The 13,343-nt window shown below is 38.3% G+C and overlaps 1 protein-coding gene across 2 annotated transcripts; it reads right to left on the bottom strand.

The window, feature by feature from the left end:
* Window positions 1-5,985: 5,985 nt before the first annotated feature.
* On the bottom strand, window positions 5,986-11,592 carry LOC18438242 (glycine-rich RNA-binding protein 2, mitochondrial). Of its 2 annotated transcripts, none has more exons than XM_006848429.4 (5): window positions 11,563-11,592; window positions 7,619-7,798; window positions 7,389-7,457; window positions 7,087-7,193; window positions 5,986-6,443 (listed from the first exon to the last, which is right to left on the bottom strand). In XM_006848429.4, exons 2-5 carry the CDS (start codon window positions 7,749-7,751, stop codon window positions 6,327-6,329), a joined length of 426 nt encoding a protein of 141 aa, XP_006848492.1. In that variant the 5' UTR covers window positions 7,752-7,798; window positions 11,563-11,592; the 3' UTR covers window positions 5,986-6,326. The 2 variants fall into 2 exon arrangements, with proteins under 2 accessions (XP_006848492.1, XP_011624954.1); XM_011626652.3 differs by having other exon boundaries at window positions 11,567-11,592.
* Between the last annotated feature and the right edge of the window lie 1,751 nt (window positions 11,593-13,343).

The raw sequence follows: 13,343 nt of genomic DNA, 5'->3' as shown, positions 1-13,343 counted from the left end.
AATTTATAATTTGACATTAATTCAATTGATGAAGTTACAAAGTCCAACTAACAATGGCTAGTAGTAATGAGAGTAGCAAGGGGGATCATAGTACTATTGTGTTTCACTATCAAGGTTTACGGGGCCAAAATCTGACTAAGGCGTAGTGGAGTCTATAATGCAGCAGTTGTGCCCTTTCACCAGTTAGGAACATTTCCCATGGTACCCCTTTGGCCAAAATCTCCTAGATTCGTCCAGTCTGCATGCTCTCCTCCACTCTGTTATGTGTTACCCCCACTCTGTTCTATGTTATAGCCCTCAGTAGCTTCAATAGTGTCATCATCATAAATAACCAGGTTACAGTGACGGCTACAGCTACAACTTTGTCTCTCTAGTCGAGTAATTGCTACTCCTCGATGCCTGGACTTCCTCCTAAGCCAATTTCATTGAATATTCCTGATTATCGAGCACCGCATCATGTTGCGCCCCTTCACATTCCTGAACAACTGAACTTTGCCAGTCATTTTCCATTGTCCCATTTGTCTCCTCGTCATCTTGCGCCTCATCGTATCCTGTGTATAATCGTCATCCATGTCCACTGTAATGTCTCCTTCATTTGATGCTACAACATCCGCATTATCATCCATATAGACAACTGCCCCACTAAGAAAATCTTGGTTTAGTAGTGGGGTCTTTTGTGATACTCACTCATCGACGAAGTCCCTTCAGAAGATGTAATCAAGGTTGATCAACATGTAGTCTGTGGCGGGTCCTCCTTATATATCTCTCTATCAATTTCAAGTTGTAACGAACGTACAACAAGTTGTGCAGTGTCTGAGTCTTTAACCTATTCTGCCTCGAGGCGTGTATCCACTGAAATGTACTCCAGTTTCTCTCACAGCCCGAGGAATCATAGGTTTGACTCAAAACTCTAACTGCAAGCTTTTGTTATTACTTTGTTCGAACCCCGTTTATCGTCCACCATTGTGCGGACACAAACAAGCATAAAAATACTTAACAATAGAAAATAAATTGATTTAAAAAAACCACAAATAGTATTGTACTTTAACTTAAAACTAACCTGGGTGCAATTTTCCAGCTGCTTTTTTGGCATTGTTGTATACAAGTTCCCCATTTTTTTCCATGTACATTATAAGCTAGAAATAACAAAATGCGTATACAAGAAATTAGTACAATATAAAAATACAATTCATTATTCTGAATTGAAATTTTATTACATACATGTTTTGATTAAGGTTTACGTGCTGCATACACTCCATCTGAGTTTCAAGACCCTGTAGATGCAGGTTCTCACCCCCTCCATGATATTTGCATCATCTAAGATGTCATTGGAGTACAAGTTTTGTGGATTAAGAAAGAACTATAGACATGGTTTGTTATATTATTAATTATGGTAAATTTACTCGGAGTTGATAAAGAATAATGAATTGTGACGATGAATCATAAATTACCTGCCTCGTGGATATCTCGATGAAGTTGGTCTCTCCACCTATGATCAATGATCTACAATATCTCTTTAGTCTATATGTTATTATGAAATATAGCTTCACTTGCACGTCTCATTGCATTGAACAGAAACCCCATTGCGGGTTTATCATCAAAGTCAACTAACCTCAACACCCGCACTAGAGGTTCAGTTACAGAAATAACATTGTTCCATCGAGCCCAGAACTTCTGATCGACAATGATGGTTTCAACCTGCCTTCCATGTTGACTCGTTGCTGCCCTATCAATCTGCTACTCGTTAGAGTGTATCATTGGCGTATTATTTACCTCAATCTTGCCTCGTTGCCCAACATTGATTATATAGTATAAGAAATGTTGTGGCGAACCTAGTAGTGGACTGCCTGACAATCGCATGCAATGCTCCCTCATTAAAGCATGGAGGTATGTATGATTGTATATGAATCTTGTAAACAGCTTGCACTTCAAAATACAAGTTTTAACTCTCTTCAGCTTTCCTATTTCCTTAAAGCATCAAATTGATACAATGACAGTACAGGGAGTCCAATAAAAATTGGGTTTTCTTTCCATTAGCAACAAACCTGCATTTCTATAGTTTGCAGCATTGTTAGTCATAATTGGACCACATTTTCAGACCCAACCTCATCTACAATCTTGTCCAAGTGTGTGCATATCAATCTTCCAGTATGTTTTTTTCTTAATACGTCAATGCTCGAGTGATAAACAATGCCCCTAAGGCAACTTATTAAAAAATTGAAAATATACTTGTGAGACTTGTCCTTCCAACAGTCTGTTATGATGGTCACTTCTGTACCTGGCCAATAGATCTTGAACTGCTCAATATGCTTATCGACATTCTGAACAGCAACTTCTAAACATAGCCCTGCAAGCTCCTTCGCAGTTGGGCCTCTAACACCTGGCTCTGCCTCAGCTACAGAATATAGCATTTGTGGGTAGAAGTCCGAGCTCGTAGAATTAAATGGCAACGTATTAGCATACCATAACATGCTAATCATCTTTTCTGCATTTTCTATTAATATACCTGCTAATGGAAAAAAAAAAAAATTTATGATATTGTGGCTTGTGGGGATCAAGTCCAGAGTGTTCGCGGGTCGTTGGTGGCACATCTATCGGTTCATGTCGGTGCATAGTAGGTGGCCGACTATAGGAGGATGGGCGACTATAGAAACCACGACTCAATCTACTAGATGTAGAACTAAACAATGAATGCTTGCATCCTCCCCTACCCAATACTACAAGTTGTTCAGACTGACGGCTGGTGGATGCATCATCCCTTCTCTTATACATCTCTTGAATTTCCATTTGTCTATAATTCAACTCTTGGAGGATGGCAGTCCTAACTCGTTCCATTTGTGCATCAAACTCCGCTTCTTGGTCACCATCCTCATCTATTGAACTTTTGTACCCCTCCCTACCTCTTCCGCGTCCCTTTCTCTTTAAACATTTTTTCCTTTTCCATCAGTAATTATTTTTAACATTTGTTGTTTTATTGTTGGTGGCACTTATTTACAACCGGTGACATTATCATTTAGTCAAGCAAGGTGTTCTTTTAGGCGATAAACAACACCACCTATTTCCTAGTTACAAAAATTACATCGAACTCTTCCCTTATCATTCACTTTTATACCATACTGTCACGTCACATTTTCCCTCCTCATCTATTATTTTCTTGTAAATTTTCCTGAACATAAAAGTTCATTAAAAATTTATTTATTTGGGACATTTTTGCCTCAATATTTTACCCAAGCAAGAGGCTATTTGCATTTTCAATAACCAAAAAACTAAGTAAAGCCTTACAAATTGATCCATCGCTCTTTGCATAATGCAACTCAAGGTAAAAAAAAAATTTCAAGCCTCAAACCCATTGGGGATTTAAACTTTTAGACTATTGATTGCATTTCGACTATCTATCAAATTAAATTTATAAAAGAAAAAAAAAATGATACAGGCATTGATTCCATGAGAATAAGAGATGTGCTCTGAAAACCAGGATGTGCGATTAATTCCATATTTATAACTCAAGTACAATTATAACCAACTGAAATTTTATGAGGAAAATCATGAAGGATTGCACAAGGTAAATACGAAATTACAACCTCACCCAATCTAGATGAGATGTAAAAGCATTAAAAGCTGAATGTAGAGCTGAAGCAAAATGATAGATAACTTGTAACAAAATAAAAAAATAAATTAGAAGAAAATGTCACAAACAAACTAGAAGTTGAGAATATAGACATCAGTAACAGACACCCATGGTCTGCTATCAAATTTTTCATCAAAACAAAAAAATCCACAACAATCCCATAAACCAGCAATACATGAACAATTATAGGATTGAGGAGCAAAAAAATGATGCATGATTATAGGAATGAGGAGTAATGAGACCTTGAATCGATGAAAATTAAGGAGCAAATCAACATCATTATACGAACAAAAAAAAAAAGAAGTTAGAGAAAAATAATGAAGCACTACTAATCATCCATGAAAAAGAAAAGCAAAATTGGCCATTGATAAATCATTCCCCTAAATTATCATGACCATGAATCAATAAATAGCCTTCAGTCCTACACCGGCCGGTTTTACTAAAAAACAGCCGGTTCAGGGACTAACAGGCAGGTTTTTGTACCCAATTGTTTTGGAGCTCACTGGCTACTGACTAGACCACCAATACCGGCCCTAACCGGAGTTGCCACTCCACCAGTAGCGATCTAATCGGCCGATTTTGCGAACCCTGGATTTAACTTAAATTTCTTTTGAAGAATGCTAAATACAAATATGGATAATGATAAAGAAAATCAAGTGCATTTCCTATACTCCCATAAATTTCTTTTGAAGAATGCTAAATACAAATATGGATAATGGTAAAGAAAATCAAGTGCATGTGCTATACTCCCACAAGAGTAATTGTACACTTACTCCCTTGGGCAAACAAGCTACTAAGGGGGTTTTTTATTTTTTTTCCAAGGCCAAAAAAATTATTTGGAGGGGTTTTACTTTTTGGGTTCCAAATGAAATCACCAAATAATTATTTTCAAAAGGAAAAAAAATAAAAGAACTTAAATCCTCCATTAAATGTTAAATGCTATTGGGACTTTCTTTCCAGGCACATATGGGGCGTCTTTCAATTCCTTTTTTGCCTACATTGAAAATGATAAATTCCAAAATTTATGGCCTTCAAAATACCATTCGATTAGACAGGAAGCTCACACAAGACCACAAAATCTTTTAGCAAGAAAGTTTACAAGGAAAGCAATTACTACAAATAACTCCAAATGTAACAACACACCATGGTTGCATATGTATAATCTTATGATAATAATATGTTAAACTGGTCCTATCTCTTCTATTTAGAAACAAGAAAAACTGATGGCGATTAAAGTATAATCTTATGATAATAAAATGTTAAACTCGTCCTATCTCTTCTATTTAGAAAGAAGAAAAACTGATGGCGATTAAATTCCTATAAATCATAAACTGAACGCACAGTTTTTTAGCTTCCAGCAAACAAGATACAAAGAGTTGCACAGAGAAATCCCTTCTTATACGAGTGGACAATCTTATGTTTTTGTTTACTTTGAGAGAAAGATTAAGGTTTGCAGTGAGAGGCCATGATACAATCGAGCGTAGAATGCCCAAGCTCAAGACAAGGCTATCTGTACCATTTATCTAGAGGAAGGGCCCCTAGAACCTTTACCGATGCTGTAAACCAGGTGCCATTCTTTCTTGAGATTACTAGAGATCACCAAGAGATGGTAAAGACGATGACAAGAACAAAAGGACTAATTCAATCAAATGTAGTAGCTAAGATGAAAGTCTGAAACAGTATTGGATGCACCTCCGAGTAGGACTTTCAAATTGAATTTTGATTCAGAGCTCGTTGGGAAACTTGGAACAAGCTTGATTTGTGGGCTAATTTGAGAATACTTTTAATCATATTCTCAAGACCTGGAGAGACGACAGCTAATGAGCATGAATGAGGGCCATTTTGTAAGGATTGAGAATTTTCTGAGATTTTCATCAAGAGGTGATGATCGTGGAAGGGTACCCCTAGATGCCTTTAAATGGTGGAGCAGAGGAGCACTCACTCTCCACGAGATAAAAGATGAAATCCATGTTAAGGAAGAAAATCACCTTTACTCGTGTTTATAGAGAATTTGACTAAAAAAATACTGCCAAGAAAACTGCCTTAGTTGTACACTGATTTCGATTTGATAAAGTAATGCATTAATTTTCAAAAGAGAGGGAGAGAGGCCAAGCAAAAACACACACAGCCAGCAACCTCAGCTTGTTTGAAGGTTTCTTCACAAGGACAACACCCAAAATGAAGAAAGAGATGGACACAGTCATCAAATAATTTTTTTTTTTTTTTGAAAATCAAGATCATTCTACGTTTCTCACACAGACAAAAGAATAAACTACTTAGTCCCAAAAAAGAAAGAAGGGTCCAGACTACAAATACATAATGGAAAGGGTTAGTTACAGTTGCAATAGCATCAATAATTTCGAATACCAAAACTGTGTAATGTATTTTATTGGCGAAGTATGTATTCCAGGCCGGTATCCAGTTAGAAGCGAGCACTCTCCAGTGGAAAGTGGTTGCCTTTAAAATTTTAACTAGCATGAAGAAGAACTTAACAGTCTGTTCCTATATATAAGGCACGACTATGAAAAGTTATGTTTCACAAGTAACATACCAAGTAAAAAAATCCACGAGACAAAAAGCCTGAGGCACGACTATGAAAAGTTATGTTTCACAAGAAACATACCAAGTAAAAAAATCCACGAGACAAAAAGCCTGAGAGAAGAGATAGCAGAATCCAGAGATGGCATGAAAATTAAGCTCAGTAACCATCTCCCCCATCATTACCACGATAACCACCACCACCAAAGCCACCCCGAAATCCCACACTTGGTCTGTCATTAGCATAGCTCACCCGAATGCTACGTCCCTGCAGCTCCTGTAAATCACCACAAGTCTTTCATAAAAAGCAAGAAAATATGGACACCAACATGAGAGAGCGAGCAGATTCACACCCAAACAGGTGGATACTCTGAGAGAGAGTGAGTAGATTCACACCAAGACAAGAAACAAACAGAGAGAGAGAGAGCAAATTTACCAACATGAGAGGTGCGAGAGGGAGAGAAAACAAAAGAGGTTAGAGAGAGAGCACCCAGGGCCTGCACCCCACCCAGGGCCTGCACTGGGGCAACAGTATTTTTGGGTCATATATGGTATTTTTGGCGACGGTATTTTTGGGTCATATACGGTATTTTTGGGGGTCATATTTTTTTTAAAATTGTGGATTTTAAGTTCATTTGAAACCTAAAAAGAGAGAGAACCCAAAAAAAAATATTTCTACTAGGCCACCCCAACCGCCTAGAAACCGCCAAGTTCAGGGTGCCCGCCTAGGCACTGGGCGGCCTGGACCCCCCCGACCGCCTAAGAACCACCTAGCATTTTTTTGAAACGCTGATGCACACATAGGACCAACATGAGAGAGAGAGAGAAAAAGGGGACATGCATACACAGCGGAGAGAGAGGGAGGGAGAGGGCAGGTGGACACCAAAACGGGGGGCAGGGCAGGGGGAGGGGGAGCATACCTGACCATCCATGCTGGATAAAGCAGTGCTAGCAGCTTCATCATTATCAAAGTTCACAAACCCAAAGCCTCGGGACCTCCCAGTGTCTCTGTCTGTGATAACCCTCGCTGCATCGCAACCACCAGTGAAATGAAATTAGTGACCTCGTCAATAAAAGCACGGAACTAAGAGTTCAGTCATTTAGCATAATGAGACTAAAAACTCGTTTAATATATGGAACGAGTCCTGTGAGACCACTAAGAGTTCAGCTGCATCGCAAATGTATATATATGGAGAGCATGAGAAGATCCCTTAAAACTCACCTTCAACAACATCACCAAAACTGGCAAAGGCATCTCTCAGTGATTGGTCATCAGTTCCAAAGGAAAGCCCTTCAACAGAAAACATTAAAAGATTCACAACACTTTAGATTACCATATGGTATAAAATAATTTAGCATAATACCGTTCAACAAGAGATTACCAAACTCAATAAAACTTAAACTTGCTTTACAATCAATACATGTAGACTTGAGCCTTCATACAATTTTTACCTCCGACAAATAACTTTGTAGACATGAAGCGGACAGCATTTAGCATGGATATTGATTCCACTCGGCCATTGGAGAGTGCAGAGTTGGTCAGGTTCTGCCTGACAAGGTTTCCAATTCTATTGTAGAATGCCATCTCAGGGTCTGATATAGATTTTTTTTCTCTCTTCTCCTGTTCCACCTCTGAAAAACTCAAAAAAAAAATAAGATATGAATTGCCACATTTTGTTGTGTGCCTAGTCTAAATTCATCAAATCAAGCACTGCAATCCTGTAAAGGAAACAAGAAAACATTGACCAACACTACAAAGAATATAGTGGATAAAAAGCCTCCTATCAACAAGAAAATGCATACACCACCTGGCCAATAGAATTCAGTAAATCTTGTTATCTTATACTTAAAAAATCTATGTACATTCATTAAGATGGAGTAGAAATATAAGAGAAATCCACTATAATCCAATTGCCTTTGGAAACCATAGAAATTTAGGTGTTATTGCTGTCAAATGAAATGACAGATTCTGATGAAAAGAGAGTGGGATCCACCATTGGGGTGAGGCACCGCAAACCTGCTTTGCAGTGCCTCACCCTCTGTCACTGTTAACCATTTCGTTGAACAGTGATGAATAAAAAACCATGGTTTTCCCCAGCCCTCTTGATTATACTGTACCTTACGACAAAATTTGATGCAAGATAACTAAAAGGTCCTAGAGATCTAAACAAGTGCAGATAACTAAAAGGGTCCTTTCTATAGCACATTGCAATAAGTCAGCCACAAAAGTGCATCAGGAAGATCAGGAGGTCCAGTAATTAAAAGGTTATTTGATACCCGGCCAAGGTCAAACCAAACCCAGAAGTTGATTATATCTCAGCGAAGTGTTTATTTACTAAATAAAAAAAAATTCATCTCAGTACATGAAGAATTCAAATGACTAAACAATGTGTTTTCTTCAGATGACCAAAAGTGATTTGGATGAGCATGAAAGGCAAGATTAAAATAAGCATTGTATGTCAGACAGATCATGCATGTACATGACCCAACACATTTAGGTGAGAGTAACAAAAATTAAAATACATAAAGAAGAGACCTCCGATAATGTACATATTCTTCTACATATAATTACCACAAACTCATCCACTAGAAAGAATAAGATTGGTACTAATGTGTTCCAACAATGAATAAATCATAGTCTACATATTGACAGGTTATGTTTTGTCGCCAGTGAAAAAGTATCTTAAACAAAAGTTTGCAAGAACTATCAAAAAGACAAATCAGTGATCGCTAACTTCTTTGTGCACAAATAAATTTATAATGCACATCAAAATGCTTTAGTGTTTTACATATATACACTTGAATGATACCCTTATCGTCTCTCAAACCAATCCTCAAGATGAAATGGTAAAGTTGAATAATAAGTATTTCAAAGTGCACCAAATGATGTAAAGAACAAGTTGAACTGCAAACAATGACAAATCATAACCTTAAAGAACAAATGCATATGCAAATACAAAAGATTCAATGCCTAACGTCGCTAGAGCTCCTCTGTAATATATTTCATTCGTGAATGAATGACCATACAAGATGATTTAATCTACAACAACGGCTATCTAAATTCAATCCAGGTATATAGTAAGTATGCATCAACTTCATCTTTGCTACATGATCAAAGGACTCCAAGTGATCAAATGCCTAGTATAAAGGATCTTGTTCCATATCCTATGGAATCCCTCTAAGAGTTAAATTCTTGTGGAGCACCTACCAAAACAAAATAAATGAAAGGCTCGATCCCAGCTGGCTGGTGGAGGAACCATTGAAACACTGAGTCAAGTTGGGTCCCAACAAACTAAAGTGACTTTGACTTGGCTGGAATTTTGGTAAAAACTAATGTTCAGGTAAGGAGATAGGAATTTAGGAACTTGTGCTGTGAATGGAACTTGTCAAGAACGATGAGTGAGTGTCTGTGTCAAAAATTAAATAAATAAATAAATAACAAATTTTATCATATCTCTCTGTTTTCTTAGTAGCTTAGTACAGAAAAAACCCTAGGGAGATGACAATCTAACTTTGGCATGTTGTGGAAACAAAAGGAGGCTAAATAAACAATCAGGAGATTCCTTATGAGAGTTCAAATAGGATAATTCCAATCACTTATAGGTGAACTTAAGATGTTTGATTTACCACTAAAGGGATTAACTACAATGATGGTCTAAGAAGGGTGAGGACCTTTTCAACTTTCCCTTAACCCGTCCCTAGCCTGGGTAAAAGGGGTGGGTTGTGTCTGATAGGCAACTAACGTAAAACTTTGCCAAAACTTCTCATGAATCCGGATTAACTCCAATGAGACTGTTACATTAGGTACAAAAAGATAACAAAACATCGCCAAAACTTCTCATGAATCCGGATGAACTCCAATGAGACTGCTACATTAGGTACAAAAAGGTAATAAAACATCCTGTGCTGTCATGTGAAATCTGATGGGCTGGTGGACACACAAAGTCCAAGGAAAAATTATCATCACAGCCTTTAAGGGTGGTCAATGATTGATCCTCGCCGTCAGATTTCAAATCTATGGCTTATGATATTTGTTACCTTTTTGTACCAAAGGTAATATATTCATTGAATATTTTGGCACTACATAAACCATTGTTCAATTGGTGACAGCCAAAATGCGGTCATGGCATTCATAATTTTAAATAAAAGCATATGGTTTGTCCAAAATGAAGATGCATAGCTTTAAAATAACTTATTTCCTGGGAAGGATATTGTGCACACATAATTACTAGTGCTGATCCCAGAGCCTTAACATGGTGATGAAACTCATAATAAAAGTGCTCTCTCCCAACGCCTAACAAGATATTCTAATTTCCAACAATGACATGTAGGAGCGAAATGCATTAAAATGTGCAGAAACTGTCACAACACAGGAAACCACCTATAAACTGCATATGGTAATCATAACAAAAAAAAACTAAAAAAATTATCATAATGCAAGGTAAAATAAATAAGAAACTTTATCAAAACAGAAATGGCTGTGTGCTAAGTGTTTCCCTGACTTGCCAACTTGTGGAATTCAAAGCGCAGGTAGATTGGCCAAAGGCTTGGAGATAAGCTCACTCCCTTGAGATCAGTTATCAAAATCAACAATTAGAGAAACTTAGCTATACATTCCCAGCATAGCCATATGCCTAGAAATAAGATAAATAACAATAAATTGAATGAAAAATCATGACTGTTTTCCTTATAGAGATCAGCTTATTTTGAAAATCATCAAAGATATGCATAAGAATTATACAAAGAGGAAAACCCTAAAAGTCCAAAAGTAAGCAAAGCCTTCAAAATAAAACAACTGTAGAAAGATAAAAAAATTAAAAAAATGAACAAGTGTTCAAGAAAAAGGTGTGAACTCAGAAGAGAGACCAAAGAAGTCAAGATATATTTACATGAATGCAACAACCATGCAAGATTCTCCCAAGCAAACCCAAACCAGAAGCATCCAGCTTTAAAACTCCATATAAAACAGATTAAATGTATAAAGGCGCACAATCAATCAACAAAAACAACTTCCATAAGAAAGAAAATGCAAGAACAAAGCAACTCAAGCTATCTCTCCACAAAAGATAATTCCCCTCCAATCACCAAATGATATTGTTAAGCTTTAGTGTCGATGGAAGAGAGAGAGAGCACAACAATCTCAGCAAATGCATCTCATTCAATAATCAGCTAAAAACTACTAAAAAATGAAAAATATAGAGAAGAGAGAGAAAGAGAATGATGGCACAACGGCGATATCGACACTCTCGGCAAACAAATGTCGTTTACTTATCAGACAAACACATCTCATACACAGTTAGAGAGAGAAACACAGTTTGAGAGAGAAACAGAGAAAAATGCCCAGAGAAAAACACAGTTTCAGAGAGAAACAGAGAGAGAGTGGGAGAGGCGCAAACCTACAGAAGGAGCAGGCCCACAGAAAGGTCGGAGTTAGGGTTTAGCAGAGATTGGGATATATAAAGGGTTTCAAACTGTGGAGTGAACCCGACCGCCCAAGATATTTTTGCGCCGTTGATCAAACTCAGCATTTTATGCGTATGGCATGACCACAGAAATCTGTCATCACGACGTTCATCACCGCCCAATACTAAGGTTGGACGGTGATGGGTGACAACCATGAAAATCACATAGGGCGTGTTTGCCGATTGAAACTTGCGTTGCTAGATAACTAAAGTTCCTGCCCGAAAGCCAACTAAGTTTGGAGCGGGAAATCCCTGTCAGCTAAAAATGTAAAGTGTTGTCCTCCACCCCACCCCATAAAGAGCGGCACTTTACATGTTGGTCGGGCTTGGATTTACCGTCGTTCGGGCTCCCTCGGGGACCGGGGCTCGAACGACCGCTCGACCCGCGTATGCATGTATGTTCGTGTGCTGCGTGCAGATAGGTTTCCAACAATAAGAGGATTTTAAAGTGGTAATGAGGTGGACTCAAACACCTATCTCACCATTTGAGTTCATGGGATACATCCGGGCCTTAGCCCTCTTAGAACATTTCAAAAGCCCACCAGCTATCTAGCTACACAATTTGAATTCAGCTACCTCAAAAATCAATATCTCACTTAGAATCTTACCAAAAAATGGCTTTTTAAAGTTCACTTATGATAACCTCCTCCTAGTAAATATGTGGGATAGGGATTCTAGTTTTGAGAGTGAGAGTGATAGAGAAAAAGAAAATATAGAAGAATACAGAGGAAAAAGATAAGAATGGGGATGAATTGGTGGGGGTTTAGTTTACAAAGACGAAGAATAATAAGGAGGTGAGATAGAAGAAGAGAGAATGACCCAAGAATTGGGCAACCTCTCGGCGTAACCTCCCCCAAGAGATATTACTGGAGACAAGGAAAAGGTATTAGGCTCAAAGCCCTAATATCTAGAGGGTTCGGGAAGTGGAGTCGCGAGACTTAGCTCGTGATTATGTCACTAACCCATAGAGCTTCCTTAAAGTAATTCAGAGCGAGATAAGAGAAGAGAAAATGAAAGAGATAGAAATCCCTCTCACAACCCAAACACTCTCACAGGCCAATCACCATGCAAACTGGTGGTTAGAGCAGTCCTAGAGTTTAAAATCTCTTTAAGGGAGTTGTCTCAGGAAGACCTCAACTCAAATGATTGAGTGCAAGAAAATAGGGAGTGAATAAAGAGAATAAAGAATATCAAGGAGTAATGAGATGAGAGAGAGAGAGAGGAAGGGAGAGGGCTCGGACCTGTTGTGGGTCTGGGTAAGAGAGGTAGGAGAGAGAAAGAGAGGGAGAGTGCTCGAACCTGCCCTTGGGTCCGAGTAGGAGAGAGGGAAGAGGAGAAGTGGACCTAGGCGGCTCGAGTTTAGTGCGCCTTCAACGGTCTATTTGAGCGCTTCTTAAAGAGAGGGGGCTTTGTCTTTAGGGCTAGGGTTAGGGTCTAGGCTATAATTGGGTGACCTAGGTGGGCTTGAGTGGTGTAGGGTGTATGGTATGCTAAGGAGTATAGTATGCTAGGGTGTATGGCAGGCTAGGGTGTATAGTATGGAGTAGGGTATGGGAGTAGGGAGCTAAAGGTTATAGGAAATCAAAAGTTTGGAGTTCTAGGAAGTGAGGGATACCAAGGGTAGTTTCTCTCTATAACAATTATTTATCTCTCCTCCCTTTTTGAGTTAAGAAATGGATTTGAAGCAAGAGAAGAAGCTCAACATCTCTCTGAAT

The sequence above is a fragment of the Amborella trichopoda genome, chromosome 6, assembly GCF_054954075.1.
Source record: "Amborella trichopoda isolate Santa Cruz 75 chromosome 6, AtrichopodaSantaCruz75HAP2 v2.0, whole genome shotgun sequence".
Taxonomy (NCBI): Eukaryota; Viridiplantae; Streptophyta; class Magnoliopsida; order Amborellales; family Amborellaceae; genus Amborella; species Amborella trichopoda.
The sequence above is the reverse complement of the archived record's forward strand: the minus strand, read 5'-3'. Positions and strand labels throughout refer to the sequence as shown.